Source organism: Musca vetustissima, unplaced genomic scaffold (genome assembly GCF_032173495.1).
Source record: "Musca vetustissima isolate MV318-11 ecotype Yass unplaced genomic scaffold, APGP_CSIRO_Mvet_v1 utg218510, whole genome shotgun sequence".
NCBI classification, from domain to species: Eukaryota; Metazoa; Arthropoda; class Insecta; order Diptera; family Muscidae; genus Musca; species Musca vetustissima.
In genome coordinates this window covers 7,157-27,348 of record NW_026881002.1, presented here as the reverse complement: position 1 = coordinate 27,348, position 20,192 = coordinate 7,157, and the positions used below count along the sequence as shown (strand labels likewise).

Sequence of the window (20,192 nt, the reverse complement as noted above, 5' to 3'; positions counted from 1 at the left end):
TAGATTTTTACCTATTTCAGGTTTTTGGGATTTTGTTTGTATTGTTTTTTTTTTGTAATTTAAATTATATTATTATTTGCTAGCTTTGTTTTTAGTGAATTTTTTTCGATGTTTTTTTGTTCTGATTTTTTATATATTTTTTTTGCAATTTTTTTTGTTCTTCTTAATAAGGTTTTTTTTGTTGTTGTTCAAAATTTATTAATTAAGATGTTTTTGTGTTTTTTGGGGTTTTCTGTTTTTAATTTGTTTCAATTTAATTAGTTAAATTACTACTTAAAATTAAATATTTGCATAAATTATTATTTTTTTGTTTTGTTCTTTTTTTGGTTTAAACAGCTTTGGTAGTCGTTTCTGGCATCCAACGTATTGTACAAGGCCAAAATATCGCACGTAACGTCTTTTTTACTACACATTTTTTTGGAAAATCGTAATATGATCGTATCGTTTCGGTTTCAGGATAATTTGATTGCCATTCGGATTTTGGTTTTGTTTTTTTTTTTTGCGAATTTTGTTTGTTTGATATTTGTTTTCATATTTTTTGGTTTTGATTTTTTTGTTTGAAATGCAAAAGAAAATAAAAGCTCAATTTTATTGTATACTTTGAATTTGTTAAAATTTGAAATCGTTCAATTTTTATATATATAATTAGAATAATTATAAAAAAATAAATAATTTTAAATAAATATTAAATACGTTTTTATCACAAAAAATCTCTTATACTGTTTCCAATAAAATTAATAAAAATTACTGCTTTACAATTTTTATAGAAAAAAACTCTATTTGATAAGAATGGGGTATTTACTTATTACAAAAACATATATAAATGTTTACTTATATATGTTATCTTAAATTATGTATTAGTCGTATTGTATTTGAAGCACTTGAAAAGTTGTATGTTCTATGCAATAAATTAATTTTTAATAAATGTTAACTTAACAATTTGGCAATCATGGTTTCAATCTTAATATTAGTGTATAGTATTAAGGATGATTTTTTTGAACGGTTCGAGGAATTGAATTTTCAAAGTTGGTCAAATGTTTCTATTAGAAGATCTTTTGGCCTCTGGGAACCAAATGCGTTGTAGTTAAGGAATTTCGAATTTTTTCCGACATGTCGTGTAAAAGTCTAAAGTTTAAAATTCGATATGAAAAGTGATAAAATACGGGAAATAAAATAGTATTTCATAGAAGAAACCCAGTCCAGAACTAAAAAAAAAACACAACAATTTTGTTATATTATTTTTGGAACTACAACTGACATCAGAATTCATTCTCTGGATTATTCGATGATAAGCGAGCGATATTTATTCTCCAAATACAGTGAAATGTTGCTAATTCAAGATTTTCGAATATTTATATGTGTTTAATAAAATCCAAAAGAAATACGACATATTTAATTGGGGGAGAGATGTAGAAAAGTTCCTTAGATTTTTTCGGACATGTCAGATAAAAGTCAGAACGTTTAGAATGTGATATTAATATATATCGTTCCAATTTAAAGAAAGTTTCAATTTATAGATAAACATTAAGTTAATCGCTTAATATCCTATCCAATATTGTTTAAAAATAACTCTAAAAAATGCGTTTGTATCTTATTTAATTTTTTCTTAAGGGAACCCCCCCCCCATTCTCGATTTTATTTTTTCAAGATTTTCAATGGGCTGGTAAATCAATACCAATGCTTGTTAAGGTTTGTAACTTTGCACATATATAATTGAAGATTTAAAAGAGAAGAAAAATAATTTACAAAAAAATTTTGTTATTGTTTTGTTGTTGTTTTTTGTAATTAAAGAAAAGTCCTTATTTTTGATGGCGGGCATGATAACTCCCCACTGGAACATCGGAATCCGAAAATTCGAACGGCGTTATAAAGAGTACATGTCTGACTCTCGTATGAACTAGGATTATTGACTTCGCTCTAAAATTAAGAAAATGGTGGCCCTTTGAAAAAATATTTTTGAAAAATCGAGGATTTTTTACCAAAAACCAAATTAAAAAATAAGGAAGATCTTCACCGATTGGCTTTATCCTAGTTCATACGAGAGCTATACACTCCCAGAGAAACGTTGCAAAATTTGGAACCGATTGGATTATTAGTTTTTGAGTTATCGTGCCCGCCATTCGCAAAAAAATGTTTAGAGAAAAACGCGTTTAAAGTTTGAGAAGCCCTTCAGCCGTCACTTGATGCTGACACAATAAATCGGATATATCTTCAACAGTTCTTGAGATTTTCACTTGAAATTTTGTAGAGACATTCTTTAATCAGTGTAGATTCGAATTATATCAACAAAAATTTTGACCCCGAGAATGGGGGTGGTCCCCTTAAATAAAAACTGACCCCTGAACTTTTTTGGACATGTCTATTTGAGGATATATAAGAGATTAGTATCCTAAAAAAATAATTTTAACTAAATTATAACAGAATATGAAATTCTAAAATGGAGAACTCTGTTGAGCGTTTAAAAAACCGACTTTAGAATTTTTTCAGAAAAGTCGGATAAATGTCTGACGTTTAGGATTCGTCATGATATAGCATTTCATGGATTTATAGAACAGACTTTAAATATTTCTAATCATTTTAGATTCGTTTCTAAACATATATTTCTAAAAAAAATGCAAATGTTTGTCGTATAATCGAACACCGGGAACACCCCCCATTCTCAATTTAACATGCATTTCAATGGGCGGATATGATACCTCCTCACTGAATCATCGAAATACGAAAATTCCGCCGGCGTTAGAAAGATCACATATTTGGCTCTTGCATGAACTAGGATTATAGGCTAGGGTTCCTGACTTCGCCGATTAGAAATCAACTGTTTCTTTTTCTTACCTTGGCATATTTTACGTATTATGTTTTCCCGGAGTGGACATGTACGTTATACAATTCCAATTTTGTTATTTTACCCACAAAAGTCTTGGCTCATTTGACCAGCAAAATAGTTGGCCCGATCCCCTTCTCCCTGTGACATTCGTGATCTTCGGTTTATAATAGTGGCCTCCAGAGAGACTAAAAAGAAACAGACAAACATACATTTTTTTGTCTATTTCATGCCAGAATATCATCCAATCATCATCGAAAATTATAGGCTACTTCCTTAACCATAACCGGAACACATGAAAACGTTTCCTAGCTATCAGCGTTTCATTTCCGCCTTCTAGTGTGGTGATATAAATACTAAAGAATATGAGAATGCGTAGACGTCAGTAAATATTCCCTCATCTGAGAGCAATATAATTGATATCACTTGAAAGGTTAACGTCTCCGTTTTGATATTCTACTTTTTATACCCTACACAACTATGTTGTCAGGGTATTACAGCTTTGTGCAGCCCCAAAAGTTTGTAACGCCGCGAAATATTGGTCCTAGACCCACCATTAAGTATACCGATCGTCATACCTCGTCTAGCTGAGTCGATCTAGACATGTGTGTCTGTAAACACGATACAGGCCACAGTTACGAAATTTTGCATGTAGGATGGGTACTGGCCAATGAAGACCCCCTTTTATTTTTGGAAAAGATCAGTTAATATTTAGGGGATGAAATGGACAAAAACTTTATTTTTGTCTGATTTTCTGGTCGCTCCAGAGGCCGCAATTATGGTCAAAACATCGCGAATTTTTTGGAGAAGGGGATCGGGCCAAAGAATAAGCATGCCTGTTTTGATAAAGATCGGACAATATTTAGCGGGTCAAATGGATCCTGACTTTTATGTGAAAAATTACAAAATTTGTATTCTATGGTGTATATATTTACCCCTGTAGGACATAGACCCGAGAAGTTGATAGTATATCCAAGAGGAGTGTCGTATGTACTCGGATGTGGGAGTTACACTTAAATATTTACAGGTGCTTACGTATTCAGATATTTTTTAGTAACCCATTACCACACTAGAGGGCGGAAATATAGCGCTGATCGCTTTGACATTTTCCATGAGGTTCCGGTTATGGTCAAGGACAACACTTATAATTTTCGGTGATGATCAGATAATAATTTTGGAATGAAGTGGACCGAAAACCAAATTTTTTGTGTTGTATAAGCCACAATTATAAGCCGAAAATCACAAAACAACCCAGGGTGAGGAGAACCTGGACAGGTAATTAGAAGAGCTGTCTTGAATATTACAAATATTCAGAAAATATGCCAGTGTAAGGAAGAGGTGTTGTTTACCTCTAACCGTGCAGAGGGTGCGAATATTACGAAATATTGCCTAGACTCGGTATAAAGATCCGCAGAAAGTTAGAGTTCCGTGGTAGTTGTGTAGGGTATCGTATGGTCGGCCTCGTCTGACTATCACTCCGCTCATTTTTTTGTTTTGTTGGATTAATTCCACGCTTTACTTCTTTTCGTGTACAGATTCGGCCAACCATTTCATATATGGCAAATTTCCCTGCTCAATGGGCAATGTTATTACCTCGGCCTTAATGTGGGAGGTTTGTTAAATTTTTCTATAATACTGAACGACAGTACTGGGAAATTTAGATTTTTTGCATTTTTTGTTCTAAATTAACGTCTCTTTTTCAGTGACTTCTATTAAAATTTGGAGAATATTTGTGTTCTTTATACCATCCTTCTAACACGAGATTCATATTTTTATGATTTTTGACGTTTAGACAGATTTTTTAATTTTGGTCTAAAACTTTATGTCTAACTTTTTTTGTAGAATATTCTGGTATGCTATAATCCCGATTAAAATGAGTTTACAATCATTTCTGGAAAAGGAGACCGAAAAGACCCCTTCATCCCGGCGTAAAATTCTATTGTTAGCCCATCTATCATACATGAAGTAATTGCATTTTTAGATTCTAGAGCAGATTCACTTTTTTTACATACGATTTTTGATATTTGACAGCACCAAATGGTCATGGAACAATTGTATAATTCGTATTTGTTTGAGAATTCGAGTGTATGAAACCATGATTACCAAAATTAAACTACATTTATTTATTAAATACACATTTTAAGATACATTGTGAAAATAATTGCAAGTTACTTTACGATACTGAGAGCAAATTAATAATAATGGTATTAATACAAACGATACTCTTCTCGGTCATAATTATATTCTTGTTAGAAATTTCCACATTTCTAATTCGAAATAGGAGAAACACAGGGCGTCTCTGTATTTCCAATACACAGAATTATAATAATCACCAAGAAGAGTTCATTATTGTACTACTTATCTCACAATAAGAGAATGTAAACAAAGAAACTCTTCTCAGTGATAAGAATACCGTGTAAATGATATTCTACCACTATTTTAGTTCAGCTCTCTCTATTTTTATATGAGTTTCAAGAGTTATTAAATGAGAACAAGAGAGTAGACAGAGTGAAATGCTTTCGAAATAAGAGTTATTTATTTCTCCAAACAATTACAAAAGATAAGTTGTACGGTTTTTTGTTTGTTGTTGTTTAAGAGCGTACAATATGATGAGCACAAGAAATCAGTTACACACAGAAGAAATTACACAGGATAAGAGATCGTTATGTTATAAATTTAAATATACATTCTATAGTTTATTAAAAATATTAAATGTATTTAGACTAATAAAATATATGTATACTTCAAAATAAAAAAGAAATAACAATAACAAAAGAACACACACAAAAACTGATAATATAGGACTCAGAGAGCCCAACACTTACCCAGTAGTCAAACGTCGGTTTCGATACTAACGGCCAAAGCATTATTATGCCTATGGGTCTGGATGTTACCACTGCTGGTAACACTGATGGCAGATTGTTTATAGCCATTTTGCAACTGGATTTGTTGTTGCTGCTGCTGCTGATGTGGCAACTGGTGTTGTTGCTGCGGGTGCTGCTGCTGCTGTTTGTCTGGCGTTTGTTGCTGAGGCGTTGCTGGCAGGGTTGTGGTTATAGCAGACGCCGCCGTATTATTGGCGACGCCAGCGGCGGCGGTGGCGCACGAGGCCGTTGTTGGAGCTATATGAGAATGTTGATGGGTGGCTCCCAAAAATGGAACCATCGAACGACCAGGATGCGTATCAGTCAGTCCCGGCGTTGATTCGACACCATCATCCAAATCCATCATATCTGATGAGGACTCAGACAACGATGATTTCTTTAAATGTTGACCTACTTGGGATAACAAGGAGTAACGTGGGGAGAGGGCGGTTACAATTACAAAATTGTTGTTGTTGTGATCGAAAAAAAAATGAACAAGAAAATGAACAGAAAAAAAACAAAACAAACGAGATATTTTTGTTACAGGATGATGGCAATGGGCAATTATTTTCGTTGAGTGGTGGTGGTGAATGGTGATTGTGTCGGGTGGTGTAGTTGTTGTTGTTTTTTGTTGTAATTTTTCAATTTTTTTTAGTTTGTTTAGCGCATTGTTTAGACCATTTTTGTTGTTGTTGTTTGGTTTGTTGGGTATTATAGAAAAAGAAATAAAAAATATAAAAATTGAGCAAAATGTGTTTGGTGGTTTCTTTAAAAAGGATCCTAACATGGAAGCAATTACTTTACTTTTAAATTGGGTACTCTTAGAGAAGGGATATAGGGGAGAGGAAAAGAGCGAGAGGGAACAGGATATTAATATCACTGGAGTGGTCTGGACTGGATGTTATGTTTAATGGAGTTTTCCCAGAAGAAGAAAAAAGTGTGCTTGAGTGGTCAGTCTATACTACAGGTGTGTTGTTTCCAAGTGTGTATGTGTGTATTGGCCTAACTACAGAAAGAGAGCGAGCGAGCAAGAAGAAAAGTGCTATGTTAAGAAAAAAAGAGAAACAACTTTTCTCTTTTTTGTTTACTGTTAACTGGTGGAAATTTGTTACGTGGATTTTGTTGGTGTTGTTTATTTGTGTGGTGGGATTGTTATAAAAGGAAAGCAGTTTTTGTTTTAAAGAGAACAATATTTGTTTGTTGTAGAGAGCGAGAGAGCGCAAAAAAGTAACAGGTGTGTGTGTATGTATGGGTGTTATAAAATTAAACTCAAACTTACCTAATGTACCAGGTAAATATGGACAACTAGTAACGTGATTGAAGTTTTGGCTCTGCATCTCCTCTTGATCCGTTTCACGGTGATAGAAATAATTGAAATTACTGACAATAACCGGTACCGGTAGAGCGATTGTCAAGACACCAGCAATGGCACACAGTGATCCCACAATTTTTCCCCAAACTCCGACCGGCCTATTTGGCATTTTGCAAACAAACCATCATTAATGCGACACGGACACACACACACATAGTAGAGTGTCAATCAATTTCGGTTTTGTGTCAAACATTTTTGAATTATTGCAGTTATTCGGTAACCATTTTTTTGTTTTGAATTCGTTTAATTTTTTTGATTTATTTTCGGTTTTGGAATTTTTCATATTTTTGAGCAGCAAATGTTTTGTGATGGTGTCGATGATGGGAGTGGGAAAAAGTAATCGAATTGCGGTTAACGGGTGGTATATAACGGTTATTGGTAATTGGTTTTTTTTTCACAGGCAATGTTATTATTTTCGATTAATTGTTATTTTTTGAATAATTTTTGGTTTGCGATATTTTGTCGTTTGTTTTGATTTCGATATATATATTTTTGGATTTTGATTTGTCGACATGAAGAGAAAGAAGAAACAGAGAGTACGTACGATGTATATAAACGAACGATATAAAAAAAAAAACAAAAAAATGAAAATACAAATATAATATAAATTATGGAGCAAAAATTTTGAAACATTTCATGTTTTGAAATTTTTTATATATTAATATAATATTTTTATATATAATAAAAATTGAATGTGTTATAAATATAGGGGAAAATGTTAATATTTATATATATTTATAATATGTTGTATGTATAAAATTATGTTAGACAATTAATACATTTGTATGTATATTGGTATATGTTAGGGTATTATTATTTATATATACAGTTATGTATATAATAGTTAGAAACAAATGTAGTATTAGAAGAAAATGTATGTTATGGTTAAGTTAAAATTTAAAAAAAAGAAATAAATTATTTTTTAAATTAAATAATTATGATATTTAGATGTTAGATATATTTTTGTTTTAGAAGACAGCGTATTATTTGGTTGAGAGTACAGAGAACGAGGTGGTGTGAGAGCGAAAGCTAGAGAGCATTATCAATAGTAAGCCTAATTTGAAACTTTTTTTAACGAAGGTAGAGAGAGATAATTTCTGTATTAAAAATATATATATAAATATTTATTTTTTTTTTAATGTTAAGTCAGTTAATAAATTGCAAGTCACTTTATAAATTGGCCAGAATATCGTGAGACTACTTAGAAGTCCTTTGAATGTCTTAGAATATTTTTAAGAATTCTAACAAAAAATTAATATATCTGTTCCAAATCTTAAAAAGTAGGTATAGCCCTTAATTTATATATATATATATATATATATAGTTTTAAATGTACACAACATATAAACAATATATACGAAGAGAAACTTAATGTTGGGATTCCTAATTGAGTAAGCCCTTCACATGGAAATGAATGTAAGGAAAGTACAAAAGAGATTCAAGGGGTAGTCTGTTGATATAGACTATAATAAAAATCGAAATAACTGGATGTGAGATAAAGACGTTTATCCAAACAGTTTTCAATATGGGCCTATCAGATCAACTTGACGCACTTGGCACATTAAACTTATACCGATACTTAATACGCTTTAAATCGTGTCTGCAAGTAAAGACGGAAATAAGCTAATTTTGCGAGACATTGAGCATCTTTACATCAGCTTATAGTTAGTACTCCCCTCCATAATCGATTTGGATTGCCTCTGCAAATAATAAATCACTTGAAATAACGAAGGCTTGACACATAACTGATGTTATTTTTTATAACGTGGAAGTTATCAGAAGTAGGGGAGCGATGGGTCCCATCTTCGATCATGATTTAAGTTTAAAATAAATATTACGATGTGTGTATTTTGTAGCAAATCGGACATTCCAAATTGGATTCGTTTCGTTTTTTTAAAATTTTGAACCTTCGAATTCGAACTTGATATAGAGTGGGGAAAAATTTGACGATGTGAAGAGTTTGGGTCAATCCACTTGGAATGAATATTTTGACACTTTGTGGAAGACTTACCCTAAGGAGTGGGCCGATGGGTAAAAAATATTGCTTTGTGTTAAATTTGGTTCAAATGGGACATTTCATTCGTTTAATGTTGGATTTATAAATATATGAAAATGTTGACCCTTTGTGGGGGAGGTTCTGGAATCAATGCTCCGTTAAGTCCCATCTTTGGGACTTTTCTGTTCAAATTGCATGATATTACAAAATTAATGTTCAGCAAAATTGTGAGAATTTCGTGGGGAAGGTACCAGAAGAAGTGGACCGACTGTCCTCATCTTTGAATTTAATATACATATTATAATGTGCAAAGTTTGGAAGAAATCGAGACGGACGGACATTTGTAAATGGACTCCAAATTGTCTGAAACGGATTTGGCCCAAATAAACATGGGTCTTAAATCAATATTTCGATGAGGAAATTTTTTGCGTAGCAAAGTGTATATACCCTCATTAGCCATAAGGCTGGGGGTATAAACATGGAGATTTTGCCACAGTCACATATCGTGCTTTAAGAAAATATTATAGTTTAAGAAATAGTCCAATCGTGGGTATGTTCAAAAACAAAATTGGGGTTTTGAGAATCCTCAAGTAATCAAGGGGAGGCCATTACATTACAAAGAGAGGCCATTACAGAAATAGTCAGTGTTTGGTGCCCTCTTTGGCGTGATTGCCCCTAACTTCTTCAGAAACGACAATGAAAGGGAGCGATATGTCATATGAAAACCAATTTTTTGCCTGCATTTGAAGAATATGATTTGGAAAATATGTCGTTTCAACAAGATGCTGCCACACAACACGAGCGAACATGAACATTATTATTGATCTCTTTTGAAGTTTTTTTTGTGGGGACTATACTAAAACTTGGAACGATAAATCCCATTTTCCAAAGCCAGTACCACCCTAGTTGTAGTAGCAATGTCTGTGGAAATTTTCTAGTTAAAATGTTGCAAGCTCTATCGTGCTTTCAACAATTAGACTAGCTTAAATTAATTTTCCACAAAAAAGTCTGTTTAAGTATTGGGTCCAAAAGGAATATATATTTTAAGCTGTATGAGCAGAAAATCAGCAATGTCCTCAATATGTCTATATAGAGGGCTTGAAGCCTGAAATAGCGGTTTCAGAGATAGCAAATCAACTGCATATCATAGAAATGGATTTCGCCAGCATCACAGAACTCAGAATTGCAGATTCATAATAACTAGACCACTTATTTTGCATACTTTTATACCCTATACAATTATGTTGTCAGGGTATTATAGCTTTGTGCAGCCCCAAGATTTTGTAACGCCGCAAAATATTGGTCCCAGACCCACCTTTAAGTATACCGATCGTCATATCTGGAATAGTTGAGTCGATCTAGACATGTGTCCGTCTGTCCATTATATTTTGAAAACACGTTACAGACCACAGTTATGGACCCATCTTCATGAAATTTTGCATGTAGGATGGGCTCGGGCCAGTGAAGACCCATATTTAGTAAAGATCGGTCAATATTTAGGGGATGAAATGTACCACATACTTAAGTTTTGTCGATATTTCCTATCGCTCCTGAGGTTGAAATTATGGCCCAAACACCACGAAATTTTACATCGAGGAGGGGATCGCCAAAGAATAGGCATGATAATGCTTTGATATAGCAATTAGAAGGGCTGTACTGAATATTAGTATTATAATATTCAGAAAATATGTCTAAATCTAAAACACCCAAGCTTCTAAATATTCGTTTGCAATGCTTGTTATTCTGAAAGAAATATTTATTTTTAGGCATATCTGTTATATAAAAAATATATATAAATTTAAATTGATTATTTTTTTTTTTACTAATTTGTGGTGGTATAACTGATTTCTTTGCTCAAATGTCGGTTTTATGAAAACCTCTGGGGGGAAAAAAGCTAACTTATAATGCTAAATGAAACCCAGCAAAAACTTTTTTAACCGAAAAGAAAATGTTAACTTTAAAAAGTTGAAAAACGTTGTTATTATATTGGTATATCTGTAAAAACTATTACTTACCTCATATAATTTATTATATAAAATATTCGCGTAATTATTATTATTGTTATTATTTTAAAGTATATAAATTGTAATTGTTATTGAAAAAAAACGGGTAAGCTTATATTTTTGATCTAAGCAAAAAACCTTATAAAGTGTATAATGTAAGCGAATTAACAAAATTTATTATATGAAAACTAATTTGAAGCAAGTCTATATATTTTTGATATTATTAAAAGTATATATTTCAAATCTGCTTTAAAATTATTATTTTTATTGAAAAAACAATGGTTATAAAATGGCAAATAACTTTTATATTGTTCTGGTTGAATTTGGTAGGTACTTACCAAGTTTTTGCTGGGTAAAAAAAATCAATTAATTATTTTCTTGTATATGGTTCGATATACTCAGGAATAACTATAACTATATACTTTAAATTTACACCTGGTTTTTTTATTTTGATATCGCAAATGATCGGTAAACCTCACATAGGTCACTTACATACTGAGAACTGTTATATGTGAAATTACCTAAAATAAATCAGGATTTTAAAAATATTCTTTGCTATTTGTTTTTTTTTTTTTTTTTGAAATATGGGTTTTCAATGACTTTGGAACCTAATAAGTTTGTTTTTCCTTTAGAAATTTATTTTGCGCCAAATTAAAAAAATACAAATTATATATAAATCAAAAATATTTGTTTCCACCAATAAAAGTCTAATCGATTTGAAATAATTGTAACATTGCCGAAGACTGCAATCGAATTCCCCGGTACCGCAAGCAACTCGTTATTGTCGTATCGTAGCTAGAATTTTTGTCAGCATCCATTATCCAAAAAGACGTCCATTATATTGGACTTGACTCTGAGAAACATCGAAATCCAAAAAAAAAAAACATTATTTTCTTTTTTTAATGTTTCGATAAAAAAAACTACAATGGCAATAATGCTTTAACAAAATTCTAGCGATACATTTGAAAAAGACAAATAACGGTGTAATATGTGTGCTATGCAGGAGAGGGGCAATATTGGATACTGTTTCCATGACTTTGTTGTAAGTCATCAACATTTGTGTATAGGAAAGCGGACATAACAGCAGTTACTTACGGCAAAAAAATGTTCCATAGAATGGAACATACGATTTTTGGGGTCGTGGGCCCCATAGAATATATGTATATGTATGTGTAAGAAATCACAAAATTCAATATTTTATTTAAAATGATATTAAATTTTGTTGGCTTCTTTTTATTACAGAACAGTAGAGTGAGAAATAGAAGCGTTTTACCCAAGAAAGTACAGCGATTTCTAAATTTTATTTTACTACCCATATTTATGTTCTTACCCATATAATTTGAATAAAAAGTTCAGCCATTTAGATATTTTAATTCATATTACAATATTAACAAAATTTCAGTATTACGCCTTATTGGTGTTTACAATACTGTTTCAATCACTCCTTGCAAATAGATATTTATAAGCACATCCTGGTATTATGCCTTTTCACGACTCATCAATATTTTTGTTTATATATTTTGATACTATTTTCCAAACAATTAATATTTTATTGATGTAAAAAATTTTAAAAATATCTGCATTTTCCTTTCGATGATATTTTTTTTTTAGATTTAGAACATTCTTTTTTTTTTGTTCCATTAAAAAATGACATTGAGCCTAGGAAATATTTGAGATACCACATATTTTTTTCAAATATTTACCTAGTTTATTTGAATACTTCTTGCTTTCTGGAAGACTAAAAGGAAAAACTTCGATCTTCATTCCTTTCAATTATGTGAAATATTCCGCTTTGATGACAAGAATGACATAATGTTTTAAAATTGAAAATTGTTTTATTTCATAAACTGCCAATGGAAAAAATATTTGGTTTATGGAATCATATATATTGAAATTAAATATCATGCAAATTAATTGTATAAATATCATAAAATTATATTTTTATTATAAGAAGCATAATATAATCGATCGATTTGGTTTGATATAATTATTGGCGGATTTTTTCAGATAAAAAAGCATTTGTGGGAGACCCATAATTATAAATATTTTATCCGATTATTGAATAGTTAATCAATTATGTTTATTATTATATAGATATGTATGTTTAAAGCAATGAAAGCCTTTTTTGAGGGAGACAAATATATTAGCATTGTGCATTTTAACACTATATCAATATTATTATTGCTGAAAATAAGTCATTCCTATTGCTGCGAAAAGTCTATGTAGATATGCTTAAAATCCAATTTTAAATTATTTAGTTCCACTAAGAAATTAATATATTTTGGAACGTAGTGTAAAATTAATGCTTAAGGTACTGCTATTTTAAAAATTTTGAAATTATGTTGGTTTAAAATTCCCATATAATTCAATGATGGAAATAAATTAGGTTTACCACGTTTATTTTTTATACTGAATGTTTATGTGGCCCGAAAAAATTTTATGTCACGAACCGTTGGTCCTTGACCTACATTCTAGCTGATCGACTAATTGGGTCGATTAGCCATGTCCATTATAATTTGCAATCAATGTCTGTAGTTAAATTTCTGGTCGCACAGAGACCTCAAGTCTTACAAGTGTAACAGCACCTGCCCAACGAATACGTAAGGCTGTCTTGGTGATGATCAGCCAATATTGGGACGAATGGGGCAAAGCAGAATATTTGGTGAATGGGCGCTTGAAAAGTCGTCCGAAGATACACTTTTTTTATCAAAAAAATGTGTACAGCGACCAAGCTCAGTTTGGTGCAAGGGGTACGTGTATATGCAAAATTGTCGATTCTAAATAATGATGTAAAAAAAGCATCTACGAAGATGCCCCGAATCGTAACGTAAATGTGAATGGTGAGCGCTACCATGAAGTTATACGCAACATTTGTTGCCCAAAATGCAAGAGCTTGACTTGCATAAAATGTGGTTCCAACAAGGCGGTGCCACATGTCACACAGCACGTGTAACTAAAGACTTATTGAGAGGCGAGTTCTTTTGTGGGGCTATATTAAAGCTCATGTCATAGAAGGAGTATGCCAAAAATTAACAATTGCATGAAATCATGACCAAAAATTAATTATCCATATTTCTGAATAATAAAGAATAAAATTTAGCAACTTCTGTAGGACTCACGATAGAGCTTTGAACATTTTACATAATTCGATAGAATATTTGGCATTAACAAGTAAAAAAGTGTGGTTTTCAGAGGTCTATGGAATTACTGCACACTGGTTTAGAGAGAACAAGTTGCTCTTTAGAACTAAATGTTTGAATGTTTGTGGGGGAGCTACCCATCTTCGAACATGATCTAAACTTTGTATCAAATCGGACATATGACAAATTATTAAGATTTTGGCCCATTCTGGAGGAGGTACCTGAAATATAGGATCCATCTTCAGTCACTATCTAGGTTTAGATAAAGTATTATGAGTTGCATAATCATTTGTGATATGTTGCAAAAATGCTGTCTATACCTGTGGGAATAAATGTATCGAATATGCAGCAGATCGGATCATGCTTTGCTAATGCTCTCATATAACGGCACCCCGATTTTCAGTATTTTGAGGATTTTCGCCACGTTTTTCAAACATATTGGTTGTAATGTTATATTTTGGATACTCACTGGTTATAAAAGCTTCCTGCCAAAAGTTATTAATTTTGGACAATATTTAAGGGTAGCCCTCATTTAAGGGAATTTCTGTATCAAAATACCCCGAGTGTCGGTATTTTCAGGATTTTTGCCACGTTTTTCAACCAAATTGGCTGTACTTTCATATTTTTATATTTAGGGGCTATCAAATCTTCCCGCCCAAAAATTATTAATATTGGTCAATATTTTACGGTACTCCCCTAATTTCGGTATCTTGAGGATTTTTATAACGTTTTTCGATCGATTTGACTGTAATTAAATACGTTGGATTCTAATTTGGCACCAAATCGTCCAGCTTAAACATATCAATATTGGTCCATTTTTTGAGTAGCCACCCCATATGACGCTACACCCCAAATTTCTATAGTTTGAGGATTTTGACACATTTTGAGATGCTTATCAGCCAGAGTGAAGTGTTTGGTTTCTAAAGAATCCAGAAAAAGAATTGGAGTTAAAATGTGATAACATTTTAAGTTACACCCCATGCAGCAGCAGCATGCAGAAAACAGAATAGCCCAATAAAATAATTAATTTTTGATGATGAATTACATTATAGCTACAAATCTATGTGACCCAAAATTGATGGACCCACACTAATTTTCCAGCAGAAGGGACTACATTTTAGCAATGCGATTTGGCAGTTATTTGATATTCTGCGAACCAATTTTTTAAAGAACATTAAAAGATTAGTCCATGTTTGTATATAACCCCTACTTATATTATGATCCGCATCATTTTCGGTATTTTCCAGCTCATAGACAATTTTTTCCAACCTTAGTATCTGTAGTTTAGTATATCGTTTTCTTCCAACAGTAATCTGTCATGAAATAGCTTCCATATAAAAGTCCCTGTCGAAGTTAGCCTCCCTGTTCGGGATGTCCTCCTCATGATGGAGGGTATACAATTGTATACTCGTGGTAGAGGTTTTAAAAAAAATCGGTCGAACGATATTAATATTTTTATTTAAATTCTGTGCCACAATATTCAGTTTTATTATATTAAATATGCCATCTGGTGATACTCCTCGAACACATTTTTGTTCGCCAAAAAGTATTGGTGTCAATCAGATAGGAATTCGTTTCCACATCATCATCGATGACATTTTATGTCTAACAAAAAACAATCCCGGTTAATGTTCATAATATTACACTTCGTTTCCGAATCATATAGAATATCTTCATATAATCTCGTGAGATTACAACATACACCTTATTTAACATTTCAATTGGTTTTGAAAAAAACTACCTTAACCTAAAAAAATTGTTGTATTTTTTTCTCTCTCCAAAAAATTGACATTTTCTCTCTTTTCCATTTGGTTAAAATATTTTCCTAAAGAACCCTATTCGAATTTTCAAGTGACTATAAACACAGAGAGACGTTGTAAAATTTACAGATGGACTTTGTCGGGTTTTCGATTTTGAAAAGAAAATAGTAGTGAAAAGAAAATAGATTCGCTGGCGTTTTTTGTTTTTGTGATTGGTTGATTGCTATGCTGATTGATGCTGATTGACAGAATAAAAAAATGCAAATGACGATGACAATAATGGCGGTGGGTGGTGGTGGTCGTGATGGTGATACATGACATGATCGAATGATAAAAACCAATTAGTATAGAGATCTATTATTTGTAGAGTGTTTATTATTTATGTTAGGATTTACATTGGAAGCTTGTTGTTGTTGTTAAGCCACAAAGAAATTCGAAAGAAAGCAAGGACATGCAAAAGATGAGAGATGGAAATAAAATATAAAATAAAATTAAAAAAATATGTAGGTAAGAGGAAAGCATGTTGTGATTTGTTTTGAAAGAGAAAGCCAATAGTTTTTGTTTTCAGATTGAAAGATAGAGATGAAATCCATGAAAGCGATTTTTTTGTTTTGAAAAATGCATAAAAAACATGCTACAAGCTTAGAAATAATTTCATATGATGCATAAAGGATAGCAGGAAAAAAGAGAGAAAGAAAAATTATGAAATAAATAATTATGAAAATTAATACAAAAATAAAAAATAAATAAATTATTCTTGCATTAAAAATAGAAAAATAAATATTTTAAAAAATTGGTGCATATTTTATAAAAGTTTGGCCCTTGGTAGGGGCCCTGCTGTTTTTGCTTGGGCGGTGCCGGGTTGAAGTTGTATGTACAGTTGTATTTTGAAAATTTGAAAATGATTTTTTTTTGAATTTTTTTATGATTGATGCTGCTGATGAAATGGTGAAAAAATGTCGCTTGATTTGTTTGGCAAATCAGTTTTTTTGTTTTTGAGCGGGAATTGAGGGGTTATTGTTTTGAAAATTTGATTTTTGAACACATGTGCAAATTATATGGAAAAAATATAATGATTTTTTTTTTTAAATATAAGACAAACACATAATTTTGTTGTAAATATATCACAAAAATATTATAAGAAAAAAATATAGTGTTAAACATAGAACAAAAATAATATACAAAACGAAATTAAAAAAATAAAATATTTTTTTAAAAGTGTTATTGAAAAAATCACAACAAAAATATTTCAAACACAAAGAAAAATCGAACAAACAAAAATTAATAAAAAATTAAGAAAATTAGTAAATCTAAGTATTAAAAAAAAGAGACAGAGTTAAGTTTAAAAAAAAAACGAAACGAAATAAATAACAAAGAGGTAGAACAGAAAAAAGTTTTTTTTTTAGTTTTTTAAAAGAATTAAAGTTTTTGCATACGTCATGTCACCATATCCAACGGTTGTCATGGTGACAACAGCCCACCAAAATGCATCGGGTATGGACTTGAAGAAGGAATTTTCGCTTCCAGCTTCCGCAAAATAAACCGCCGATGAGAAGAGTACAACGCCTAGAAAATTTCAAATTGTTGTTGTTGTAGTTTAAAAAAATTGGCATTTCTGTTTTATTTTATAGATTTGTTGGTATTAGTTGTTTTGTTAATTTGTTAAGAAAAAAATCAGAGGGGGAAATATAGGGAATTGGCAGGATGATCAAGGTTAATGGATTCTTTTTCCAAAACAAGGCTAAAGGTTTTACAATTTTTTTTTCGTTTCGTTTATGTTTTTTTCATTTGTTAAATTGTTTGGGTGTTAGTGGCAATGATGTGTTTTGTTATTAAAAAAAATTAATGTGTGTTTTTTTTTCGATTTTTTTCATTAGGAAAAAATGTTATTACCTAAAATATTTAGAAAAAGATTTTTATTAAATATATTATTAATTTTTTTTTCATTTAAAGAAAATTAATAAAAAATCCTAATTTTAAAATTTCCCAAGCAGAAATATTTTTGTTTGTTTAATCTAGGCGTTTTATTTTTTTGTTTTGGTTTTCGGGTTTTTGTATTTTGGTGACTTATTCTAAAAACGGCTTGTAGTTTAATAGGCTGTGTTGTATTCGTTCTTTCTTTCATTTCGATTTCAATGTCATTTGTATGCAAAAGAGACAGAGAAAAGTTAGATAGTTATATAGCTTTAAAAATCGGAAATGAAAAAAAAATAATCATTTAATTTCTTTTTTCGTCTGTCTTCAATGGCGTATCGCATCTTTACCACGAAATATGGTGATATTTTTTGGGGCATCAATTTTTTAAAGATTTTCAAAAAATTTCTAATTTTTTTTGGTTTGCTTCTACAAAAAATAAATAAACTTAAACAGAAGAAAAACTTAATAAAATTTTATAAAAAAAAAACAAAATTAAATTTTGAAAAACTAAAGCACATGCCAAATTTAAAGAAAAAATAATAATAGTAAAGAAAACAATAGAAATAGAACAGTTGTTGTATATATATATAGAGAGAGAGAATATAGACAAAGAGAAAGATATAGTTAAGAGTACAGACAACATTGATTTAGTTTTGTTTTTTTACAATATTATTTTTCACAATTATATATATGTTAAAAGAAACATCGTTATAGACAACATAAAAATTAAAAAAAAATAATAAATAAATTTATTTTTTTAAGAATTTTATACAATTGTTTTTTTTTTTTTATTTATAACACAGGTCAATATACAATATTAATTATTTATATATTTGATTTAATTTAAAAAAAATTAAAGAATTTCAGTTATATTAGTATACATACAATTTTTTAAATACATTTTTGTTATTGGTATAAAATAACGGTTTTATTTGTATTTGTAATTTCAAACATAACCTCAATGATCGAAAAAGTCCCATATGTATACGATATTCGTTGAGACGGATCAATAGACCGAATCTAGAACAATATTCGGAAACCTGTCCTTTAATTTTTATGTATTATACCCTACACGGTTATGTTGTCAGGGTATTATAGCTTTGTGTGGCCCAAGAGTTTGTAACGTTGCGAAAAATTGCTCATAGACCCACCATTAAGTATACCGATCGTCATATCTCGACTAGATGAGTCGATCTAGGCATGTGTTCCCATCCGTCTGTTCATTTTATTTTGTAAACACGATACAGGTCAGTTATGGACCAATCGTCATGCAATTTTGCATGTAGGACGGGTCCTAGCCCAAGTAGACTCTTTTTGTTTTTGGTAATGATCAGTTAGTATTTAGGGGTGAAATAGAGAAACCGTTTTTCTGGTCGCTCTATAGGCCATACATATGACCCAAACATCATGAAATTTCACGCAGAGAATGGGGTCCGACTGTTTTGAAAAACATCTGTCAATATTTAGCCGGTCAAATGGACCAGATTTTTGTGTAATATAGATATGGACCCCAGAAGTTTTATAGTATATCCAAGAGGAGTAGTTGACCAAGTATGTTGTGGTATGTACTCGGATGAGGCAGTTATATGCATGAAGTTTCGGTTATGATCTAGGACGAAGCTTATAATTTTCGGTAAAGATCGGAAGCTATTTAGAATGAAATGTATCAAAACCGCAATTTTTGTGTGGATTTTTCAAGACACAAGTCATACCACAATTACAAGCCAAAAATCACGACACACGGAAATTTGGCCAAAAAATTAGTAGGCCTGTTTTGCTAATGGTCGGTCAATATTCAGTGGGCCAAATCAACCAACACATTTGTATGTAAATTGCTTTTATGTCAGGCAATGTTCACTCCCGGGTAATCAAGGTTCGAAAATGATGCCAGGGTAATAAAGATGAGCTGATGATCTCTAATCGGTCGGCGAAATAAATATCAGGCTCGGTATATAGATCCGCAAAAAGTGTGAGTTTAGTGGTAATTGTGTAGGTTATCATATCGTCGGCCCCGTCCGATATATATTGTTGATCAGAATTAAATTGGAAGTCTGTCTAGTTAGCCATATCTCTCGGTCTGTACGCCTGTCTGTTGAAATCACGAGTGATATAGCAAAACATTGGACACAGAACCTTGAAATATTGCGAAAACATTGCAACTAATTTTAGGATGTTTGGTATTGAAAATGGGCTGTATCAGTACACGCTCCAAAATATTAAAACCTGGAGAGTTTCGACAGTGTTTTCAACCGAATTTGCTCTTATTTGGTCGGTTGGGTACAAATTGGGTAGAAATTCTTCCTACCAAAAGTAGTCAAT

The 20,192-nt window shown here is 31.4% G+C and overlaps 1 protein-coding gene across 1 annotated transcript; it reads right to left on the bottom strand.

Annotated features, from left to right (window-relative positions):
- Positions 1–263: 263 nt before the first annotated feature.
- On the bottom strand, positions 264–17,532 carry LOC133327049 (potassium voltage-gated channel protein Shaker-like; the record flags this gene model as incomplete). Its single annotated transcript, XM_061535629.1, has 4 exons — positions 264–405; positions 5,647–6,096; positions 6,965–7,155; positions 17,393–17,532. Coding segments are annotated over 3 exons (774 nt in total), but the record flags the coding sequence as incomplete, so codon positions are not given.
- Between the last annotated feature and the right edge of the window lie 2,660 nt (positions 17,533–20,192).